Source organism: Apteryx rowi, unplaced genomic scaffold (assembly GCF_003343035.1).
Source record: "Apteryx rowi isolate R43461 unplaced genomic scaffold, aptRow1 scaffold_628, whole genome shotgun sequence".
NCBI classification, from domain to species: domain Eukaryota; kingdom Metazoa; phylum Chordata; class Aves; order Apterygiformes; family Apterygidae; genus Apteryx; species Apteryx rowi.
The window spans coordinates 2,379-27,923 of NW_020450903.1; the positions used below are offsets into that span (position 1 = coordinate 2,379).

At 39.5% G+C, this 25,545-nt stretch overlaps 1 protein-coding gene across 4 annotated transcripts in view; it reads right to left on the reverse strand.

Annotated features, from left to right (window-relative positions):
• LOC112974813 (abl interactor 1) overlaps window positions 1-25,545 on the reverse strand; it is an 81,625-nt gene that overhangs the window by 2,176 nt on the left and 53,904 nt on the right. The window contains exons 3-8 of one of the 4 annotated variants that reach the window (XM_026084164.1): window positions 21,904-22,080; window positions 11,807-11,821; window positions 10,983-11,083; window positions 7,567-7,707; window positions 5,344-5,444; window positions 2,217-2,393 (exon numbers count right to left, since the gene is read on the reverse strand). In XM_026084164.1, the coding sequence (XP_025939949.1) occupies window positions 2,217-2,393; window positions 5,344-5,444; window positions 7,567-7,707; window positions 10,983-11,083; window positions 11,807-11,821; window positions 21,904-22,080 (712 nt within the window). Of the gene's footprint in view, window positions 1-2,216; window positions 2,394-2,444; window positions 4,167-5,343; window positions 5,445-7,566; window positions 7,708-10,982; window positions 11,084-11,806; window positions 11,822-21,903; window positions 22,081-25,545 lie in introns of those variants that run through there. The other 3 variants (XM_026084166.1, XM_026084165.1, XM_026084167.1) reach the window with 3 other exon arrangements.

Here is a 25,545-nt window from a genome sequence, read left to right on the forward strand (position 1 = left end):
GGGGGGGGGGGGCTGCCTTACTGTGTTCTTGCTTTGTATAGAGAAGGGACCTTGCTGCTTGTTGGTAGGAGAATGGATGGGTTTAGAGCAGAATGGAGTTTTACTTTAAATTACTAAGTCTTCTGTGGTTAGAGGCACTGGGCAAACTAAGGAGGCTGGCAAAGGCTTCCAAGGCTACAAGTGGCTACACTCGCACACAGAGCTCCTCGAGAAGCACTCACGAGCTTGTCTCCTCAACAGTATATACCTATCAGTGTGCAGGGAGATGCAAACACATGGCACTCGTGCTCACAGGTGCTGGCTTCACAGCTGAGATGCTCAAGTCTTCCCTTTACAGGTAGGGAAGAGACCTGGCGGTAGCAGGGCATGCCATCAAAGCCTCAGTTCTGGCAGGGTATCTCCCCATGGAGAAGTACATTAAGACATCAACTCCTTTGATATACCATTCCCCTTCTCAGGACAATTTCTCTTGTACTGAAATAGAGAAATTCCTGTGAAGGTGGGAATTCAGCAGTGTAATTCAGTTGGAATCAAATTTGAAAGAGGTTCTATACTTCTAAGTAAGCAACAATTTTTTAAAAAAGCCATAAGATTAATGTTTGATGAATAAAATGTAACATTTAGTTCATTACAAAACCAATAATTACATCAACATTATGGGGGAAACAATCAATAAAAGAGGGCGAATAAACAAGTTTCTCACAAAACTGAAGTAAACATCTAAGAAAAAACAGAATATTTGTTAGCATGAAAAGTAAAATCTTAAGGTAACATGGAACCTGGATTTAATGTGGAGACAATAAAAAAAAACCAGTTACAGAAACAGAAGAAAATAGTTTAAAGTAGAAAAACCCATCAAAATACTGTTTAAAAACATCTCAACAATCAGTATTTTGAAAACACCAGAGAGGCTAGATTAAGGAATAGCACCTGCATTTGAGCAAAAAATTGCTTTGAAAAAAACGTAGATGTTCAGAAACAGTCACGTGCACAGCATTCAAGGCAACTGAACTATTTCTAGAAGTCAGGCCCTGTTTACTCAGCAGCACACAACTGCTTGAACAGGAAGGGGTTCTCTTCTTGTGATAGATTAATTCTGTGGAACAGGAACGTGGAGGAAAATGAAGGGCCAGTATAGGTGAGAGAGTGGGAGGAAAATTAGTGTTGGAAAAAATAGATAGGTGTTGTTCCTGCATGTAAGTGGGGTTTTTTTGACAGAAGTAATATTTCTAGACTACTGAGAAAACACTTCAGTGTCTCAAATGTTTTACATGCATTTTTTCCTTAAAAGTAAGTACACAACAACAAACACTGGTCCAAAGCGATCTTCAGCTCAAACAGCAACATTTCTTTTTAAAGAAATATCACTCTCAGAAGCTTAAGAGTTGACACACTGAAGAACACCACCAAAACCCATCAGAGTACTATTAGTACTTTATGTGTATCTGGTCATAAAATTTATGGAAAGAACATAGGAAGAAATTTCCTGATCTCAACACTGCTTTCCACCAACACTCAAGTAGATCCCATTTTTCAGCTCTTTCTGCAGTGAACCTCTTCTTTGTCTTGTTGGGTAGGTAGGAAGCTGCTGACTAAAACTAGCTCAGTCGCCCACTGCATCCCTCAGCTATACTCATCTCCAGCTATACTACTAGTGTGGGAGCACAGAGGAGGAGTCTGCTAAAAAGAAACTGAGCTCTTCTGTCCCTTCCTTATCAGTCACACATAAAATGAAGAACAAAGGAGAAACCTGAACTCAGGAAAAGAATTCAGAAAGAGACAGAGACAGGGATGAGCTGTGTGATGGGAAAGGTTTGTTATATGAGTACTGTCCTCTGACAGCCTTCTCTGGCCACTAGGCCAGTAGTGGAGGGAATGTGTTACAACCATATTAGGTCTCCTGCAAAAAAAAAGTCTTTAGATTATGTTCTCCAACACACCTGAAATGCTAAGTATAATGTACCTATAATTAGATAGGCAATCATAATTTCCTGTCACGAGTAACAGCAAACAACTTTGAGGGGAAAACAGTATAATTGCATACAGTGCAATCACTGTACAACTTAAATAGAGGCATCTTTTTGTTTGTTTCTCCTTCTATTTTAGGAAAGGCAATAATCTGATTGATACTCTTCATAAATTAATTAAAATGCCATGCATGCTTTTACAATCATTTTGCTCAAAACAGTTTGAGATTTCAGAGCTCAGAAGCTTACTTGAATTTTGAGAATAAAGAGGCCCGCCATTAACATGAGGTTGAGCAGAAAATGGGGCAGTCACAGAAGGATTCCGTCTGTATCCACCAGAAGATGTTGAAGAAGTGGTAGAGTTGTGCCGTGAGATTTGCCTGGTCATTGTGCCATACTGGGAACCAGGAGCTGAACCCGGAGCAGCTGAAAAGCATTAGCCAGAGGAACCAAGGAGAAGACTTAAGCAGAGTATTACATGAGATAGAATGCAGAAAATAGAAAAAAGTCCCAGAACATGGGAAATACTTGATTATAGATCTCCAGTAATTTGAGGCCAGTAACAGGAGATCAATGGAACACAAACATCCCTGTTATAATCAATAACAAGAAAAAACACACAGGACACAAAACAACATTCATATAAAGGGCATTTGAGAAATGCTGGAAATTATTTTGACAGACTGGATTGGACTGGAAAATTGAATCAGCTTCCAATAAGCATATCTCAATTATTCGACATGCAATACCCTTTATTGAAGAGCACACAACAAATTCCATATTCTGTTCAAAGCAAGTGTTTTCCATTGTGAACCAGAACTTCTTTCCAATCTGATACAAAAAGATACTCTAACAAAATAATAAAACAAACAACGTGAGCTTCAGACACTTGCCACATCTACTATATTTGCTAGTTGTGCTTTTATATTTGTGAAATTTGCACTAACAAAACAGAATCACCGATGCAGGCAGACAGAAAGACATCACTTATCCTTCAAGACCAACCTCCATTTTACCCTCCACATACTTGCTGTACAAAATTCAAGGTTAATAAAACAACTTAAGTTCTCTTTTTGCATTAATCTCTGACGGAAATAAAAAACACCTTGTAAACTAAAGAATCTCACACATTGAGGTGACATAGATCAATTGCACAACTTCGCAATTTTTAAATGCAAGAATTGTTTTGCAATAGAATGTTCTGATATATCTAGATACATATCTAGATATATATCTATACACACACATGTATACACACACATATATACAAATATATAAATATATATATGTATACACATACAAATAGTGTGTGACCAGAAGTTTACAGTCTTGAAATGCTATCCGAAGTCACTTTCACTTCAGTAAGAGAAAGTGCAAAGGGTTACGTGGGTCAAAGCCTCCAAAGCTAGTTTCATAGCATGAGCAATGAATTTTGTCAGCAGTCCATGATTGGAAAGGGTGCTTTCTGTTTGTTTTTTTTTAATCTGTCTGTTTTTAAACTTGCTACTCTTAAATCCCTTCCTAACAGCTGTATGTAAAACCTGAAGTAATTCTTCAAGAATTGTCATTTTTGTATCCTCAAGTCTTCCTGTTTGGCATCCGCCTGCAGCACTACAGAATCATTCCAAAGCAACTGTGACAGACACTTCTGCTTTTCAGTCACATTATTCTCCCAGGATAGAATACATATACCACCCTTCACATCAACTACCACTTTAAGCCASAGTGCAACTGCAGTGGCTTAGCTTCAACTGCAGGAGTGATACAGCAGAATACCTGTATTCAAGCTAATTTTGAGTTCTTACAGATCAGACTAATTGGATGTTAGCATCAATGGGAACCGAGATCTGAAGCAGCTGGCAGCCTTTTTCCTGTACCTTATGCATTTACCTTCAGAGGCTTTGTCCACAAGAAATTAGTGGAGATTAGATTTGTTAAAACAAATAAATAAATAAATAAAAACACCCACAACCAGCAACAACCCAGTATTGATCTTTACACTAAAATCATGTAGACCCCACTACAGATGACAAACAGCTTCACTAAGTCCATTAGGAAGAACTGATTATTGATTATGCAGCATGACTGCAATCACTTCAGCGTTGACACAAGTCTCACCTATCAGACTGCCCATCGGGAGAGGTGGTGGCAGTGGTGGTGCTGGCGGTGCTCCAGGAGGAAAAGGAACAGATATGTGTGCTAATAAAATAGTTTATATTCCTGATTAGGGCATAATTTTTAAAACACAAATAAGAAAGCACTGCCACTTGAGAGGCTTCCCAAATAAAAGAAAAATTCAACTTCAGTCAACTGATACAAACTCAGGCCCTGACCCTACACAGGGTTCTGTACCTGCAGATCTTTATTTCCATAGATTTTAATGGGATGCCAGATGAAAGTAAGATTTCATGCCTATTTGTACCATTGCAGAATCAGAAACACCTGGGAAAGAGAAAGGAAAGCCTACATGTGTGTAAGAAAGTGAAGACTTGTAAACTGAGGAACAGGGACTTAAGAGGTGCAACAGCAAAATTACACTACACCAAAACTCCACTATTTTCTTGTGGAAATCAGCTTCATGTGCTTATGAAAGATGGTGATTGTGTTGGCTTATTATCAAGAAAATAATCCTACCGGCTTAAAATAATGAAGGATTTTACACATTCCCACCATTCATCATTCTTAAAGAGAAGGGAATATACTTTTGATGTTGAGAGAACCTGCATCTTTTTTTTTACTGCCATGCTATACACACACATTTTCTCCTGCCTCTCTCAATGATCTCCCTCACAGCTTAGCAATTTCTCTGATTATAGCATAAGCAACACTGGTGGATAAACCTGAATTCTACAACTGACATTTTTTTATTTCTAGATGATCTTCTCATCACCTTTGTGTTTTATTTGAGGTGAAGATTTGTATTTAATTTAAAAGAGAACATGTAATCACCGGCAGATGGTAAAGTTAGTAGGCTTTTTCAGAAGACATTTTCCATCAAATACATACAGGACAGTTGCCGCTGCTTCTCAGGGCATCCAGAAATGCCTACTTGTCAACAAGTCTTTAAAAAAATGCACTTGAGCTTTAAAAGTATACAACCATCTCCTTCTGCCCCCTCCCCTCACCCTTGATTATCTTGTAAAAACAAGAACAGACAAAGGTGTTTCAACCATCTGCTGTTCCATGAGTAATTGTTCTGCAAGTACTTCTGCTAAGGAATTAAAACTTCAGATGCCCCTCAGCACTCCTAAGCCATTTCCTAAATAGGACTGTGCTTCAGTACAGTTTCTATCCCATTGTATTCAGTCAAAATCCCTCTGCAAACACAAGCAACTGGTATTACAGTGCAAGGTAACAGGGAAAGATTCCCACATACCTGGTCCAATGGTTGGCGGTGAAGGTGTAGGCACGGCAATGGGAATGCCAATACTGCTGCTTCCACTATTCTCTCGACTGCCACTTCCTCCACTACTACCACTTTAAAAGAAAAACACAGTGCACACATTAGCACAGTGACTCCCACAAAGGCCTGCTAACAGTCCCGTTTCTGATGTGAGCTCTGCTAGCCTAACTCAATTACAGACTGTTGAAAAATCCACAACAAAATGCCTCTGTCTCTACCTACAATCACATGCAGCTAATCAAAGTGAGGATGCATTATACTCCTAATAAATGGAATTAGCTAAACTGAAAAACATTACCTATGCATTAAATGTCTAATGAAATGCTTTAAAAAATAAAAAAGTAAGTAACCATTGAGTTCTAGGCAATGGAGTAACAACTGCAGGAGCAGTTCTAGGACCTTGTACCAATTGGAACTAATAACCTAGGGAGAGAAAGGTTCATGTCTAACTATAAATAATTTCTTTAAATGATATATGCTATAGGCTGAAGGAACCTTTCCTCTACTTGGAATGGAAGTTTAGAATGAAAACTTTTTAACTACAAACAGCCACTCTAAACCAAGCTGGTGGTGAAATAATTTTCTGTACAAGCCCTCAATTTTCTATGTACAACAGAAGTTTGTTTCTAAGATAGTCTGAAAAGAAATAGTACAGCCAGGTTGCAATATGTCTAAGATATCCAAACTGGAGGCTGGCAATACAGGTTTTTGTAGAAGAGTTTAGGAAGAAACCATTGGATAACATTTCTGTGAATGCCTTTGGAGGCCATTACATCTCCTTTCACTGAGGGAGCTGAACAAGAATCAAGATTCAGATTGAATTTGTCCTTATTCTCATCCAAAATTATCTCTTAAAACAAGACTTGAACTTACACAGACTAAACTAATAACAAAGGGAACTAAACAGTCAAGATGTCTGAAGCTAAAAACACCACTTTCACCTATCAATGCTAATTAAAGAGAACTCAGTGATGTTACAGTTTATTTACCATTTCTGGGCAGATAGACATCAGTGCTGTCAAAGACTCAAAGGCAAATATATCTTCAAAAAATAACATTGTTACAAAAAGAAAATCAGTGATCTGAAATGGATGCCAAGATAATTCCTTCAAAATTAGTGTTCTGTCTGCTGAAGACCTTGATCTTGTCACCATGGTTGCAGCTGAATTTGTCACTGCAGTCTACATAAAAGAATAGCTTGTGAGACAAGAGTAGGGAGCATTCAAAGTAGCCAGCTAAACAGACTTAACAAGGTCTCCGTTGCACCGAGATTTAGAAGTTATTTCACTCTGACAGTATTTTGTGAACACCTTATCCAAAATATTCTCTCAAACCCCAAATACTGACTGGCAGCATTTGATTGCTGGTTGGGGGGAGAAGCTCTTTGAACAATAAATCATCTTACTTTTAGCTGCACTGAAGTTTTTCATCTGCATTTTTTCCCTGCAGTTTGAGGCCTCTGATACAATCAAATTGAAGGAACTGAACTTGCTCAAGAAGCACAGAGAAAGCCTTGCATCCCCAAAGGTAATTTACATTAAAAAAAAAGGGGGGGGGAAGCAAGAACAAGCCACACACACCCCAAACCTGCTCCCCCTAAACACACATAAGGATAAGTGGATAAATTTTACTTTCTACTTCTACCATGCTAGTACTGATCAAAAGCATTAAGTTTTAGCCAAAAGAAAGCAATCAAATCTTTCCATACACTACCTTAATCACAGTGTTTTTAATCAAGAGAAATTTCCACTTGCAATTAGTGGTCTTAAAAACAAACAAAAAAAACATTCTATAAAGCCTAGGCATATTTTAGGCTGAAATTAACAATAAAGCTTTTAAACCTGTAGGACCCATTTCCACTCCACCTTGCAACCGCATAAATTTTGAAGTTTCACCTATTCTTGGGAAACAAATACTATAGAACAGAATAAATTAGTCACAGGAAATTAGGTCTGTGCATATGGAAGTATGTTGTTAGATATAATGTGGCTTCTACAGAGTTTAAGTATGTTCTTATATGTTAGGAAAGTCAAACAATACAATTAAATTTTGTTAATGCGGAGTGGCGGAATATCTCACCTTTTGCTCTTTAACAAAAAGCCAAACAGGCACAAAGCTTGAAAGCTTCTCCGTGATTTTAGTGAGCATCAGCATGCCAGAGAGGGAAGAGTTAGAGTGAGAAACAACTCACGCTACCTGTGTGTTCTTGGTCTCTGGTTCAGGGAAGCCGTCCTTCCTGGACTGTGCTGACTGCCCAGTCTGGCAGGACTGGTCATGTAATCATTAGGGACCGTTGGCGGTTTGACAGGCTCCAGGGTTTTGTAAGGAGTATTTCGCCTGGTCAGGGAAAAAGGATTTGAAGACAGAAAGATAAAGGATCAGAAGATCAAAAGGATAAATGCATAAAGTACTGAAACCATTTGTTTTCTTAAGTTTTCATCAAAGATCACTGCCCAGTGACCCATATTACAGTATATTAAACAAATTCCACTTAAGGCAAGGGGCAGGAGATCCCCCATCCAACTCTCTGACGTGCTTTTATATAGAAAGATCCATACAACTTGGCCTACAGTATACATGCTGATTAAAAAAATTACCACCAAAAATACATTCTCTGAACTACATAGTATACGCAAGTTACACATGCATAATATACTGGGGTTACCTTTCAGTACACTGCAGGTGAACAGTTTTTCTATTGTAACAATTCCCTCCTTTCCTCCTCCCCTCCAAACGCTTAACTGTCCTAAAAGCACTCTTCACTAAAGATATACACCTCCTTAAGACAGGAGTATGGCTGAAAGATTCACAGGACAAATTACATCTGCAATCACCAGCGCTTTTCCTAGTTAGTGTTGTTTTACACTGTAATCAAGCAAACTCATATCACTTCAGCAGATCTTAAAAGCACTTCGCAGGTACGCTTTGTTGTCTCCATTTTACAGACCAAGAAAGTGAAGCGCACCAACTTCCCCAAGGTCACCTAGCAGACTGCATCGGGTCCAAAGTATAGCACGGATCTTTTGAGATCTATTTACCAGACTCAGTACTGCTTTAAGAACAGTGCATTTATTGTGCTGAACTGCAGAGCTCTTCAGTCTCACTAGTAACTAGGAGATCTCCTGCAAGACATGGAATTTGGCAATGGACCAGCTTAGCAAAAAAATCAAAAAGCACTGGCATTTAATCATTTGTTCAGTTACTGGTTAGAGCTCAGTTGGTAACTTATATTGCTTCATAGTATTCTAAGGAACTGATCAACCCAATTTTTACAACATGGAGCTCAACAGTATCAAATTTTAATGGCAGCACTTTATTATTAAAGCCTTTCTTAAGGGGAAAACCAGAAATACAATAATTGTTTGCATGCACTATGGTGTTTGTAAATTAGTTTGTCTATATACAGAACTCCAGATGATTTTAATATGCAGACTGCCACCACCTATAGTTCTGCCAAAAGAGATCCATCATGGGAAAAATAAAGAAACTTTGTACTCCAATTGTAAGAGATAGAGCTCTAAATACTGCCAAATAAAATGATAATCATGGAAGACTATAAATGTGCTTCCAACAGAAATAACCTTGTAAACTAATGTTTTAATGTTAAGTATTCTATCTTGGAATACACTGGCAATAGGAAATGTAGCCACTCAGCTCCATAGTGCTATTTATTATTATGGCACAATTTAAACATGCTGTCTCAAAAGCCAACCCCTACGACACCAAGTTCAGCCATGCCTCAGTTTCTCCTTTGTCCTTCTCAACTTCCTCGAAGAACTGACCAAACTCCCAAGCACCAGAGAAGTCCAAAATCGTCTCTTCCATTGCTCAAGTCCAACCCTTTCCTTTGTTTTTCTCTCAGACGTACACAGAGGAGAACCACGGCTCTCCCCTGACACAGCCCAGAGCTCCCCAACTCACCTTCAGCGTGGTGCTGACACCCACTGCCACCAGGGAGAGGTAAAGGGAGCCCAAGGCCTTTCCCCAGTCCAGGCCCCTTCGGCAGGTGCAACCGCAGCTTTTCCCTCCGCTCAGCTCTGCCAAGTCACTCTTTTCCTGTAGTATTTCCAACCCGAGCACCAAAGCTTTTCAGCCTCCCCCAGCTGGGACAAAGAGAGCCCTGCTCCTGGCAGCTCCTCACCCTTCTCAGCTCCCACCACTCCTCGCACAGGGCCCCATCCTCAGAACCCCCCTCGCACAGCCCTGCCTCAGAGGCACAAGCCATGCAACAGGCAGCACCTACTCCAAGGCCCATGTTACACACCAAGCATGTTCCGATTTTATACGCTTATCGCCATTTTCCGAACCAAAGGCAGAAGATTAGTAACCTTGCAGTTTCTAGCAATTTTTTCTGCATATATTAGGGAAAACAGACATGCCTGTGATATTTCATGCTTTGGCAGAACACGGCTGCTCAAGATGAGTGCTCTACTTCCTGAACAAGAAGGGCAGATAGAAATCTCTGTTGTGAAGCCACACTATTCCTCCCCCTCAACCAACTGCTGCCTCTCGTCAAGCTCATCTGGAAACGATGTTCAGCTGATTAATCCTTATCAGGCATCAGCCAAGGCAACCAAACAGCTCTGGTTCGTTCAGGAGAGAGCATTAGGGAGAGGCAGCTCACCAGTACATCAGTGCTGCTGTCTCACTAGCAAACATCCAAGAGGACATGAAAGCACTTCCCAGCCTCCCAGGGCTGATAAACAACTCTTTCTCAGCTGGGATAAGAGACACAACTGGAATACTGATTGCATGCCCTTGAGCAATGGGAATTTTCACAAAACATGTTGAGGAAACCCCTAGGGTAATTCCTCTCTGGAATACACAATAAACACTGCCATCTTGAAGCAACAAAGCAGCAAACCTGGATGAGAATCGCTAAGTCTTTTACAAAAAGGGTTTGCTGCTCCTAAACTTTCCTGATTTTCTCTGTTGCTCTTGATCCCCATCCTGTTCTGTCTCATTATTCCATGTTTACTCAGCTCCCCAGCCTCTCCCAAACAACACACCTGCAGCCAATACAGCCATGCCAGSGCTCAGTCCCCCACAGCATAAAGGAAAAACCAAGACCGACAAACAGGCAGAAGGGCTTGTTTAGGATGTCTTTGGGAAGGTGTTGCACAGTTGGACAGACAAAACCATATAACACATGCTCTGAGCTTCTTAAGTATTAATACTTTGCTTCCAAGCATACCACCAATTTTGCTTAGATAATGTAACAAATATAGAATCAACAGCCATTTTATACCTCTACAATACCAAGAAACAAGACAAAACCTTAACAGTGAAGTTTTTCCCCAATAAAGTTAAAACCTTATTGATATTCTTTTGCATCGCTAAAGATTTCTGCCCAAATATCAGAAATAACAATAGCATCATCATTTACCCATAACTATAATGTCCCATCCCCCCCCCCCATGAAAAGCAGTTCTTTCAAAAAGGGCATCATAAAAATGAGTCAGTGCAGCTGAAATGGTTCATACAAGAAGGAAATTGTGTTATTTCTTAAAGACAGTCATAACTCTCATCCCTTCACATATTTAAGAAGCACCAACATTAGCACAGTTAAAACTTTCTATTACACAGGCCAGACAAGCAGCTTTCATTCTTACCCCAGAGTTCCCCGGCCTGACATGGGAGGACTTGGTGGTTTTTGTGTAGGCGGATTTGTTCTTGACAAGGTGCCAGTTCTTGCAGGCTGGTTATTTCCATGCTGAAATGAGGGAAAACATGATTTTATTTTTATAACAGAGCAGCTCTATTACTGACTGTGTGGTGGTTTTTTTTTAAGCGCAAGAATATGAAGTGAGAATTCCCAGACAGCTGTCAAACAGTAAGTTTTTAGCTACACATAAGACAGACACCAGTAAATACAAAGAGCCAAAATATGAGCTTAATGTTATCTTTACTATTAATTTACAACAGACATTGGGAAGCTAGGCAATCGACAGGTTCATGAAAAAATCTCTTGTATCCTCTTTTCTTTAAAGCGAAGCCACATTTGCATTCATCTCAGTTTGAGTGTTAATTTAAATAAAACTTTAACACTGACAGCACAATACAGTCAGCATGGGCCAAAAATTTCTCACTTGCCCCACTATTCGACTAGCAGAGTCATTCAGGTTGTCTGGGAAGTCTCCTGTAAAAAGGTAAGTGAAGGGAATCAAGGCATCTACTGAATTCAGAGCAAAGCACTACATGTGTTAGAGAAATTAATGTATCTATGTGTAAATGCAGATGTCAATGTATTGCAGATATACTGACACACACTAAACACTGTAAATAAAAATACAAGTTCAGCATATTTAATCTAAACGTCCTATGGAAAGCAGAGGAGAGTATAAGAGAGCGCTAGTTTTCAGTTTTAATGGCTCTGCAGCCTCTACTATCAGTCACATGAGACACTGTGGGTCAAAGGAGAAATAACACTTCTTACCTTGGCTTTTAGCCACTTAACGTTGGCAAAAAAAGGGGGGAAAAGGTAGAAATTAATGGCAGATCCATCACAAGTGATAGGACAGGTTAAACTACAGTAAATTACATTTAAAAAAATCATTTGTCTACTGATAATTAGCTACATMACTGATGCACTAACCAAGATTTTACTGTCTCACATAATCACATGGCACAACTTTCAATGACTAACTGACCCAAAGAAAAAATACTTGTGTCAAAATTAAATTTAGTTCTCTTCCAGATTTATTTGCAGGCCTCCTCATATGGGCAGTAAAGAGTTGAAAAGCCCTTTGCTGACCATTAAAGTTCAAACCCAGATCAATGTTATTCCAATGGCTACACACATTTGAGAATTCATTCATAAAACCACAGTTTCAGTTATATGGTGCAGAATGGACTTGCCTGTTGTTCTGACACTTAACCTTCACGTGTTTTGAAGAAATCCTAGCTGCTGCACTGAATGGTAAATAAAGATAAAAGGAGTTCTCAGACAGGGTGAGCAGCAGAGCCTTTCACCTCTAGTCTATTGACTGAAATCTAATTTGAGCCAGTAACACAGCGCTGGCTGCTCAAAACTCTGTTGCCAGCGCTCTAAGGATTATTATTCTGAAACTATAGCTCTAAGAATCATGTCATTATATGACTCCATCATTTTTACAGCCCTTCATGATTGCAGAGAAAAAAAGAAGTCTTAAAAACTTGGCCTCATAATTCCACAATGAAAATTAATGAAAATAAATAAATAAATCCAAGTTGAATTTTCTAATTTTAATTAGGGAAAGGCAGGGGGTAGGAGCAAAAGGACAACTCATCTTTTTGAAGGGAAAGGGGTTAGTTTTATTGATTAAAAGAATACAACCCTAACGCTGTTTTCACAGGCTGTTTGGAAACAAACTGTTACTTTTAGAACAAATCTCCAAACGTACAGTTTTTCAAACTGTGGTCCACAGACCTCCCCCTCCTCGAAGATCCACAGACTAGTAGTTTTAAGAGGTTCATGAACTCAGAAAAATGATTAAAACATGCCGCACAGCAAAGTACATATGTGAAATTTCTAATAGGGTCTGCACAACCACTGGAAAATACTTGGGGTTTACAAATCAAAGGGAGGTTGAAAGCCACTGCCCTCAAGTTATTCATATTACAAGAATAGAAACACAAAACCTGTTCCAAAACCCAAATGAGAAAGCTTAGCTGTGGTGAGTAAATTTGAAGGTCATCCCGCTAACTCCCAGTCTGGGCAGAGGTTCATCAGCAGGGTAACAGAATTAAGGCATTTAAACCACTTCTGTCCCCGCATACCCGTTTCATGGATATACGTTTCATGGATATACTCAGTTTCCGGGATGCCAGTGTGGTCTCCCAAATATTATATTTTTAAATGAGCCTTTTAGCAATGAATTTGTTTTCCCCTCTCATAGGAGTACATGACCCTTCCCCTTACTTCCCCAGTTTCCAAAGGCAATGGCATAATGCAAGGAATTTGCTACTTGAAGAGACCAAAAAGTGAAACTGTTGATCCTCTCCAAGCAGCCATAGATAGAAACCTTGCTTTTACAGGCTTAAAAGGGAGGGTGGCATATAAGACACCGGGTTTCTACTAAGCCTTTACTACTTAATTTGCCTTGCCCCCCCCCAAATATATATTTACACACACAAATATGTGTGTGTGTACATATCTGTATCTATATATAAATAAAAGTGCAGCTTCCTCTCTTCCCTTTCCCTATGCAGTGCCACTCAACACTTATGGGGCATCTTTCCACCCCCTCCTCGATCCGTTACATTCTGCCTCTGCTGCAGCCACAATGCGAATGCCAACATCTAGCAGTGATTCAGGAATCTTCATCTTATTTCAGACCTTTCTACTGCTAAGCACTGTTTAACATACTAAACATATCTGAAGTCCACAGCTCTTGACCTTTATTCTCATCTCCACCATTGCATCAGGTGACCTTGATCTCTTTTGCTACCAAGTAGATAATATACAAATAGATAGATATGTGCGCGCAAACGCACACACACACACACTTTATTGTACAGGAGAATTAGTAACTGTTGTCACACTGCTTTGGATGAGTAAAAAGCTCTGCAAGTGCCCTCTCTGTTGCTATCAATATAAAGAAGGGTTTGAGGGCTAGGAAAACACAAAAGGAAGTAATACAAAGGGAACAGAAATTCTTATGGGAGGAGAACTCCTGATCCAGAAGACAGAAGTAAGGGAAGAAAGCAAATAAATTTAAGTGATATGAACTATATGGCTACTTAATCATAGTTAATAAGTTAATTAACTAGGAGAAGACATTTTCTTTTATCTATTGGTTGAGCCTATAAGGGCAATCTTATATTTCTTGGTCTGAAAAACAAAAAAAATAGTGCTTTCTAAGCAATTCAAAGAAAGCTCTGGGAACCTTTTACGCAGCAGGGTTTAGACCCATCATGTTTTTAAGAAAAACAGGAGAAAAGACAACAGAAAACCAAAAGGAAAAGCAGGGGCACATTTAGAACACCAGTAGGTTAAAATACCTTTCTACAAATGCCAACAGGTCCAAAAGCTGATAGGCAGAACATGAACACCTCCAACAGCCAACTGGTCAGGGCTTGGGAAAGTCAGCCTCACCAAGAGGGGAGGAAAGGCAGGCCATTAGAAGAGAGGAAGCAGGGTGCACTCAAGGTTCACAGCTTGAAGAGGGAAGAGGCTTTAGCAAGAGTGATCTATGAAATAAGAGCCAGAAAGGTGCAAAAGGGCCCCAGCTTAGTCAAATGAGAATACCATGGAGCTCTTGACATGCACAGGGAACTCTTGTAGAAGCTGCAAGGAGCATGATTCTCTCCTCCTCTTGTTATTTGTGTTACTGTACTCATAGGAAACAGGAGACATAGCTGTCAGCCAGATACCAGCCTCCTGGACGACATGCACTTTTATTAGAAAAACACAGTTTGTAGGCTTGCTGGGGGTATTTGTGATGTCTAGGCAGTGAACTAGACAGATTAGGACGTTCCCAGAAACAAGATGGCATAGTAGGCAGCAGTACGGGTTGGTGTTTCTTGCAAGCATCATAGCAGTGGGGCGTTCCAGCGTGGTAAACAGGACTATTTTGCTTTTCCTGGGTAAACCCTCCAAGCATGAGGCAGCCCGGGACAAAGCGTGAAGGGCTGTCATAGAGAGACAGCAACCAGTCTCAGAGCCCAGAAATAGGAGTCAACCTCTCTGCATTTCCAAAAGATGACAGCTAGGGTGGTGACATGCCTGCAGGATTTTGACAGTGAGGGAGACCAGGCTGGCTGAGGACTCAGTGCCAGCAATTAAGGCATTGGGCAAAGCAAGTGCCTGCAACAGCTGCACAAGGCATTTTTCAAAGAAAAAAGAAAAAAAAATACCCACAAACAAACAACAACAACAACAACAACAAAGGCTACTTCTGTAACTGACACTGGAAGTTCAGAGCACCTGGACTGAGTTTTAGCTGTGTGGTTGGACAGGACAAATAGTGTTTTGGGACAGTCAAGTGATGACCATAGGTACCACAAAAGATTACTCCCTTCAGCCAACGTATTTTCATTCCTAATTAGACTGGGCTCAGGGTCCATACACAGTCACTCACAACAAGCTTTGCTAACAAACAGCAACTTTTGAAGCCACAGTAATTCTATTTCTTCTCTCAATACGGGAAAAGGTTATCAAGTTTCAAACGTTAAGGTGTAAAAAGGTTTAAGTGGAAGACAAGACCCAGCAAACAAGCAGGACAGCAGTACCGCTGGTAGATATTGAGAAAAAATATAAAGGTGACATAACAAAAGACATCCACAAGGAGATGTCAGGAAGACATGTTGAAATATTAGTGTAGACCAAAGATGAGGGTTCTGGAGTCCAGCAGCAGATCTATAATTTGTCACAAAACTGACAGTTCAATCTGTGTTTGCAAGTAAACACCCTACCAAAAGGCAGAAGAAGATGAGAAGGAAAACCAAGAACAGAGTGTTACAGAAGCTTCAAAGAAATTGGAAAGTTGGAAAGGAAGGGTACAAGGAGAAATAAAAGTCACTTCATGCATGTGGTGGTTTCTGGGCAAGAGGCAGGTGGAAAGGGAACATCACGACAGCTACTTGTAAGCAACTACAAAGTCTATCCATTGGGCTTTGGGCACTTTTGCCTTCCACATGTCTGGCCTCCAGCCAACCTGCTCAGTTCAGGTAGTCTAAACAGTGCAAAAATAATCACCAAGGCAGTACTGTGTTATTGAGGCCAAAGGAACAAGGCGATGAATGGCAGCAGATTCATGAGTGGTGTGAAAGGGCAGAGTCTGAAGCAATTACAAGTATCTACCAGGAGGCAAATTTGAAGGACTCTACTGGCTGGCCTCAGGAGGCAGCCAGCTAACTATTTCTAATAGTTTCCATGCCAAGTAACAAGTCATGGGGGAACATTAGTCATGATTCAGAGAACCAGGAAGCTATTATTCAAGTTACGAACTGTGTTCGGAAAACTAGGGCTAGGGACACAGCAAATAACTCATTTATGTGAGCAAATGTATTTATAAGCACAGAAATACAGAAGCCCACTTGCACAACAGAGACATGGGAGTGAAATCCCCACTGCACTGAAGTCCAAGAAGTTTCTCCCATCCATTTCAGCTATAAACTCTCCAGTTTTCTATCACAGAAACTAATTCTCTAGGCATGCTGGCTGTACTTTCATGCTGTATGCTGCTTATTATTTCTCCACCTACTGAATTTAAAGAGCCAATTTCACTGTACATCCTGCCATACCTAGGGTTACTGAAAGCAGTTATTAAAGCCCATCCAATATAAATGCTGATCAATGAAAACAAATGCTTAAAAACTGCCACAGTCCAATCTGCAATAACAAAAAGTGTCTAAACCTAGAACTTTAATATGTATGCTCTGTAAAAGCCATAACCAGCCTTATATCCATTACCTTTGAACAGTAAACAGTCATCAACTGCAATAGAGGAAAAAATAAATTGTTCTTGATGACTATTTAGCCCACCTCCCATTTTACTTATAAAGGTATATCCTTTATCAGTCAACAGAGAATTACCTGAGACATCACTACAGAAAGGCAGCTGGCTGTAACACCTTTGGAAGTGGTACTATGTATCTACAGCTAGGCAATCCAATTGCCCCACAGGTTTCCTCATAGATTTTGCAAGAGGATTGCCTCCTGTCTTGTCAGTGGAGCAGTATTGGAGCACTACAAGATGAAACAATCAGGGCAGGAAAAGCAGCTTGCACATGAAAGTATGGGATGCTTGAGGAAAGGATACAGTAAAGCACAGAGTCCAGAAGGTCCCCCCCAACATTATTTCCTTCCAGAAATCAAGATGTGGACTTCGGGAGAAGGGCATGTGTAATCAAAGATGTTTTTTGAAAAGGCAGACTGTACGTAGGAGTAAGACACTGAGGATAACACTCACTGTTCTGCCACTGGCTCTGTGCAGTCTTAAATCATCCCTGCATCTCAGTTTTCTTATCAGAAGGGTATAGAAGCCTTTGTTTGTTCTTTATTTCCTTACAGGCTATCATAAGAAAGATTATTTTGAGAAAATTTAGGCCCCAAATCATTTTTTTCAAAATTGAACACAAGTAGGAAGTCTCCACAGGGTTTTTTTTTTTCCTCCAGTGAAATTTTATCTTTAACTACAACATCCTCCAGTATTAATTGCAACCCAGTAATTATATTGTCTTCTATTAACCCAGTAACTAGATGTAGCCTGCCACTATTGCTTGCCGCTCCTTTATTTCCTTTTTTAGTTTCCAAACTGAGCAGGCAAAAATTTCCAAGTCGCATTTTACTTTTTATTAAATGTTTTTACATATTAAACTGCTGCTACCATACAGAAACTGTTTGTGGGTGATGGGCAAACTTAACGTTGTTCCCTTAGCACTTATTTATAGTCTTCTTGTTCAGAGAAAGCTATCTCAGACTCCTGCCTTTAATACTTCAACATTACCAACCAAAAGTATTCAAAAAGCTTGAATCTAGCTACAATAAAATAAAGATTTTTTTTTCAAAATTGGAAAATAGAGAGGCCATACACTGTCAAGTTTTCTTTGCAACCAAAAAGACCTGAAATCTACCTCATATCAGATGACCCCATGAACACTTCTGAATTTCCAGGAGCAAGTGCCCTATGAAAAGCACCTAGTACCAACACTCAAAACAAAGTCGTTAGAGCTGGGAACAGGAAGAATTACCTTTTCCCCCAGAAAAGCCTTCCTTACTCACAGCAATATTTACTGTTTAGCCATGATCCCATGAATGATGATGCGACATTGATGAAATTGGAAATACAACTTCCTTTGAAGAAAATGTGTCTAATACAGGCTAATACAATAGCAAAGAAGGCAGAGGCTCAGGCTCAAGATCCCTGGCTTGCTTAATTTTTTTTTTTTTCCCAGTGAATTATTTAAAAGTTAATACCCAAGTGGCTAACACATAAAAGGTCTTATCCTGCAGGGAAAGCAAGCAATGATTAGGTAGCCTTCCACCCTCACACCAGTATCACATCTGCATTTTTGCTTTGTGAATAGAGATGTAAGCATGAGGATCACAGATGACTGAGGTGGGCAGAGAAGTGTAATAATGGTCAGAACAAGACTCACTTCTCTTAACTGAGCATTTGGTAAGCTCTGGCTCTAGCCCTACATTAAGAGAAACCTTCCAGCTTCCATTTCCTTGAGTAATATTTCTGAATGCTTAACTCCTGTTTGACTTCCTGGTCTAGAAAGCTTCTTACAGCTTTAGTGGAGTGAAATGCAAATGTTTTATGGGTAGGAAATTTCAAAATTCTCCTTCAAACACAGCTGAAAAATGCTCAGTGTTCATACACATTTGTTTTAGAAGAACTGTTAGTTGTGTATAATAAACTCAATCCAATTATTTTTCAACATTTTACCTCCACTTACCATAAGACRTCATTTCAATTTCCTACTTAGCTCCCATCTTACAAATTGCTGCAATTCCACCTGCCTCCTTTTTTCGAAAAAAAGATTATAATAAATTCTAAGGCCAACTTCAGGGCTTTTAAGGTTGCTTTCAAGCTCCCTCCTCCTTCTCCCCCCTCTTAAACTGAGGATTTTCTGTATAAGTAATTGTATTTGACCTACTTATATGCTGGCACATTACTGTTTGTTTTTTTTTTCCCACTCCACAAAAGAAGGGGAAGAGAAGGAAGTGTTAAAGTAACCTCTACCTAATAGTTTTAAATCAGGATTTCTACAGAGGAAGGTGGCCCCTCACATCACGACAGTTTCTCTGATTTACCAAGAATGACTTCAGCTGCATTGCCCCATCCCCAGAGGGTGACAACTAAGCAACTATTTAGCAGACTGGCAAAAACACTTGCCTGTGAGTTTTCTGGGGCCACACACACACAATATTTGTGTAGTGAGCAAAAGCCTTGTCACTAGCAAACCAATTTTAAAAGCCATCCTGATTTTGACTAATGCTACCCTTGACTTCATATATGTATGTATGTGTGTATATATATACACACACAGACACACATATAAATATAAAAAACCTGTAACACATAGCTTGACACTTAAGTATGAAAAAATATACATACATGTTCTCATACTTAAATGTCAACATATGTGCTATAGCATGTCTATGTTACTGACAGTTGCCACAGCAGAAGACAACCAAGGACATGTAGTTGGTCATATTGACAACTCCTCTAGTCAGAACTCTCTCTCTATTTTTTTTTCTCCTCTGGATAAAAATGGTTTCTAAGGCCCTAGTCGACACACCAGTGTCCATCAACTTGGGAAGAAGTCTTTGGTCAAAAAGTCAAACAGTCTGAAATCTCCTCTAAGAACATGCTGGATATGTCAAAGAGTCCATAATGCAATTTCTTGTATGTTTCCCCCTAATTTGTAGGTTCAAGAGGCAACACAGACACACCACCACTGGTGTGTGGTGACTTGTGCTGACTTCCAGCAGGACCTGACTCAGATCTCAAATTATTTTGGTTTGAGTTTCTTAAAACAGCACTGTCTGCATCTGGGTTTGCAGACAAAACAAGCAACTTCCCTTAGAGCTAGGATCTGTGACACGCTCTAGGAATTCCAATAATATACTGGCTAAATACATGGGATTAGGTCACTCGCTATCTCAGCCCAATCTTAATAGTTTTGTCCAGTGGAGGTCAACACTGATGAAGGTATCATGTGCACGACAGCCATCTTGAACTGTATACCCAAGGCCTGGCTGGGAGCTTATTTCATTTGTGTAGCAGACACCAACCTCATCTTTCTCCTCAATGTTTCATATCTTCCACAGAGAAGTCATAAAACAGGCTCAGGTAAGTCACCCAGTAAAGAAACAATAGCCAGATATAATTTGTATCTGATTTGTAATGAGATGCTAATTTGATTATTTCTAGAAACTATTTTACCTCTGAACAGACCAACTTTTTTAATATAGAGTTAAATCACTAGCAGTAAAAAAAAAATCCCAAACACCCATATTAAAAATATTTCCTAAGAGCCACCTAGAAACAGGTAAACAGCGCATCATTTTCCCCCCACTAAATGGACAGAACCATGTTATTAAAATAAAGGCAACAGTACACCTAAAAGCAAGTAGTCATATCAGAAAATGCAATATAGTTTAACTTCATAGCAAACATCAGGGTTTATGGATCAAGCAATTGGTTTTGAGCCTGCATGATGCAAGTTGTTCTGAAAGCTATTAGCTTTGGAGACTAGTAATAATTACTCTATTTTTAAAAGGAGTCTTCTACAGCACCTGACCCCTGGAACACTTAAATGCAGAAACCAATAGTCTGACACTGGATTTGTGGATTCTAGGGTTCTCTTTTCATAGAGCTCTCTCCTCACATGCAGACATTATACTGAATATTTATCAACTTCTGATTCCAGTGTTTTTAATTTTATAATAATTCAGGGCATGCCTTTCAGACTTCTTCACAGGATTGTGCTCCATCCACTCTAGCTTAGATTATTAGTGTAAAACAACCATAAAACTTACAAGTTTAGATACAGGTTTTGCTAAGAATAGAAGAGTTTCAGGTAGTCTATAGCCACTTCATTAATTCATAGCCTTAAAGCTGCCATGGGCTAGAGCTGCCTTCTAGCCTGTGTTGGAATTTGACTCCTCYGAGCATTCCTAGGGTCACTAAAACGGAGGCGGCACTCTGCTGCTCCTTTGCATTGAATAATGCTGAAAGATCTGGTCCTCAAGAGTTGATTGATTCAAATGGCACATGAAGGGCTGATCTAGCTGCTCTACTGACTGACCAGAGCACATTAAGCTTTAGAGGATACATGGGTCTTGAATAAAAGCTTTTTAATGCCATTCAAGGGAAGACTGTTGTGAACTCAATATACCTTAAGACCTGCTCAGGGGAAATACAAAGCTATTATTTGCTATAAAAATATGTCCAGGGAGCAAAGGGTGTTATATTAATTCACTTTGGCCACGACCATTCCAAAGTAAAGTGCAGTTGGGGGGGTACACATTAACTTATGAAGGCTTTTATTTACAGAGGGGGAGAATGGGCTGCCCAAAAGCACAATTGGGAGTGAGATAACAAATGTCACTGAGATTTCAATGCCAACTTAGCTGACTCCCCACCCCCAAAGAAAAACAAATAAAACCCTACCAGCCAGTTTCCCCATAACACACTTCTTAATTTCTCTTAATAACAAAAAGAGGTAAGGGGAGTGGCAGAGGCCATTTAATCAGAGGAGGAAGGAATGAGAATTTTAGAAGTCAGTCATGGCTTTTCTGACAAGCCATTAGGCTAATGGTATGTCTAGAAAATGCCCGTTAAGATCATGAGCTGCTGTTTCCAGGCATTGTGACTACTACCAACAGTCACAAGATTATGATAAACATTGTTCAAAAGAAAAATCTCTGTAAAACAATCCATTTTGTTATTGAAATGTTTGTACATGGGTGCAACTCACAACCCTTCCTACCACATCAATAAATGCACTAAATGCTTTAATATCAGTAACAGTCCACCCCAACCCTATCTCCTGTTCTGTATTACTTGGAATCCTCAAGTTTCCAGGTGTTCTTACCTTTACACCATGGCCAACATCATCCAGCACCGTGTAGTCTATAGGTTTTCGAATATACCTTACAGGACGTTCCATGTTCGCTGGCGCTATGATTTTGTGAGTTCTCGATGTGTTCTTATTGGTCGTCAAAATGCCTATCTCTCTGCGAGCAACTTTTTCTTTATGGATGTCCACAGTCTAGATTGAAAAGAAGAGAGTACACGTTTCTTTAGGCATTTGCTGTTTTCTTTACAGAGCTAACTAAATGTTTAGGCTCTGCTATTAGACAAAGCATCTGAATCAAGTTAATGCTGCTGGAAGCATGCCAGTGCATTGACAAAATCAGTTTAACCTACATGAATGTTGTTTGAAATAACTGCACTTTAATGAAATAACCAATATTAATAATAAAATTACAATTATACATTACTGCTTTGACACTATAAAGACACTACGCAGATACAATATTTGTAGATTGACCCTCAACATTCTTATTACTGACAATAGTAATAAATTACTTCAGCCCCACAGCTAGGAAACCCTGACAGACAAGCTAAGCAATTTGCCCAGAGCCCCGGAGGGGGACTAAGCTTTAGAAGTCTGAGGTAATTTCTTTCAGCAAAGCCATCGGTGCATATCAAAGTAACAGTCTGCATAGAGAAGGACTAATTTCAGCACTGAGGCTAGTGTCAGTCATAGCATTTACAACAGCTTTACTAAAAGAGTAAAACAGAGCTTTACTGACAGCTGTAAAGGAAAACAAAATTTACCCCCATGCTGAGCACCATCATTTTATTAGTAAAAATCTAAAGAGGAAAAGAAAGGTCAGCCCAGCAGTTTGCAAAGGATCGGACCAAGTCTCACAGCACAGACATGTCCATCTATGTGCAAGATAACCACAGCTAAAACCCCAGTTGCAGGAGAATAAGTACAGATGAAGCATCAGATACCAAAGGAAGCCCCACCTTTAGGAAGCCTATTTCAAGATCTGCTTACTGGTCTAAGCGGCTGCTAAAACCTCAGGATCTCATCGGAGGAGATGGTATCTGACCTAAATCACCACTCTTCTTCTAAGTGACTTGGAATCCTACAGAGCCACCACTTTTTCCCCCCATGCTGAAGAAAAAAATCTTCAGTCTGTAAGCATCAGTTTCTCTTGGACACACTGTCACAGAAAGAAAATCAAAGTTGAGAAAGAAAGGAAAATCCTTGCCTGTCAATACTGGTTTGGGCAAGTCTCTAGAAACGGCCATCTGTCCTAATCTAAAACGGATATTGTGACACGCAGATTTTGTTTAGTGAAGCACAAAGACTCAAAGATGAAGCATAAAATAAGTTTATATTTCACTCTACTTCTGTCTGAGTCAGGACAATCAAACAAAAAAAGGTAAGCAGCCAGTGAGTGACTGCTTCTAGGAAAGCCGGCATTCACTGATCAGAGTTCACTATGAAATGCCTTCAAAGGATGAACTGTTTTTTTGCTTTGAATTTGTGTACATGCTCATATAATCTTAAATTCTTCTGGGTAAATACATAAAGCACTAAAATCCTCCTTAACAGCTTCCGTATGTTGTATTGCAGATTGCAAGTGAGAATACAAGTGGAGAAGCACCTAAAATCAACAACATGAAGCAAGCTTGTTTACACAGCTTAAAGCTAAATAATAGACAGCTTGTAACTTTGCAAAGGGTTCTTTTACTTTAGAAGAGTAAGAAATCTGAATAGAAATACATCAGTGGAGATTTTCCAAAGAAATGCAAGACATTCAACTAACTCAATTCCAAGTAAGTTAATGCAAACATACACAGTTAAAATAAAGCTTTGGAGCGAACTTCAGTGTTCTAAATGCTCGTGGCTCTGAGGAATCCCAAAAATCAAAAAATCCAAATTAAAGCACCTTACCAAATGAGGCAATCCTATGCATCAAGCATGTACCACACCAGTATCAGAAATCAGCCACTAAACCACATTTGCCCTAGCAGCCAATTTCACAGAAGATGGAGCAGAAGACCTAAAACACAAGACTAGCTCTGCTTCTTCAACTCCAGCTATTATTTTTTCTTTTCCTTCTAGAATCTCAAATTTACACATTAGTTCTGCTTGAATTATATACTTCCTGCCTTTTGGTTGGCTTTCTGAAAGATCAAGAAATATTATTTGAATTTTCTTCTATATGTTCTTAGATCATCTCTTTTGCAATCTGTCTGTGCAATCTGAACCATTTTGTTCAATGGATCATTAAAATATCAGGTCACAAACTGTCTTACAGAACTCTGAACTATTTTACAGAACTCTATTTTAATAAGATCCAACTCTTCACATTTTCTAATAAATGAGGGCTGCACAGGTGAAAATAATCTTAATTTAGAGTCACCTAAAAAACATAGCAACACAGGTGACAGGATAATATCAGTCTAAGGTACATACTACAATGCTTTAAAACAGGATATGTTAAGCATTACAATACAATATGCAAATATAATATGCATATTGAAATTCATGCTTCTACTTCATTCTCATGGATAGAGTATGTTGCTATTACAGAATTCTTTTTTTTAGGGGAAAGGGAAGGGGGGAACCCTTCACAGCACAAAGATGCATCTTTTCCTAGCAGGTGGCCCATAAAGGCCGACCTCTCCTCCCTGCAATGAACAATGAAAATTCCACAAATTACTGGAGCAGAGGATAAGAAATTCCAGGAACAGATGCTGTACCATACATGTCTTGGAACATGACTGAAGTAGTCTTACAGCAAATTTTTGCTTATGTAGAAAAAAATTCCTTAGAACAGGAAAAGAGCATATATTAATTATGTCAGGCAGCTTATCCAAAATTAAATATAGAGCAGTGATTTGTAAAGTCTTTCCACAGACCTCAGTAATGTAAACCAAGGGAGAGAAGACTATCTGTATCACAGTGCAGGGCCAGCAACTTATGGTACATATGTAAATCTTGCATGGTATGCAGGCGTGTCTGCGCAAGAGATGTGTTGCTGTTCAAAGCAATTGAGAGACTGCAACTCTTACTTACCAGTTCTGGTGCACTGGAAAAAACAAGGCAGTATTTTGCCATATGTGAAGCAAAGGCTCCCAAGCGCATGCTTAACCCAGGGCAACACGTTCCTATGAGGCATCTTGCTTCTTTGGGAAGAAATTATTTTCTCTAGCTCCATAAAGGCTGAATGCTATTAATTGTTATGTGCTTGCTAGGCAATTCAAAGCACATAACAGTCTTCATTTTAAGTATCTATTTGCTTGATGTTGATATAGAAGTTTAATGCTTAGCCATAGGCAATATAGCTTTGGTTTTTTACCTCCCAAAGAGGAAGAAGACAAAACATAAACAGTTTTTAGCAGGATAGCATACCTACACAGCCAGCCAACAGTTAAATCCTGAGAGAGAAAAGCCACATGTACCAGGTAACAGCCAAACTAGACCATTCACATGGTACCTGTGGCTATAAGTGTCCACTGATACAATAACAAGACAGCTAAACAATAGTTAATTTGGAATTTTGCACACAAAACCTATTTCTAAACCTCACAGATGGAGAGGAGCAAAACATTGCAAATAGGCTGGGGGTAATGCAGATTAACAATTGCTAAGAAACAGTCAGACTGACTTCAAGTACACTCGGCCTATGCTGAAAACAAATACATGGCA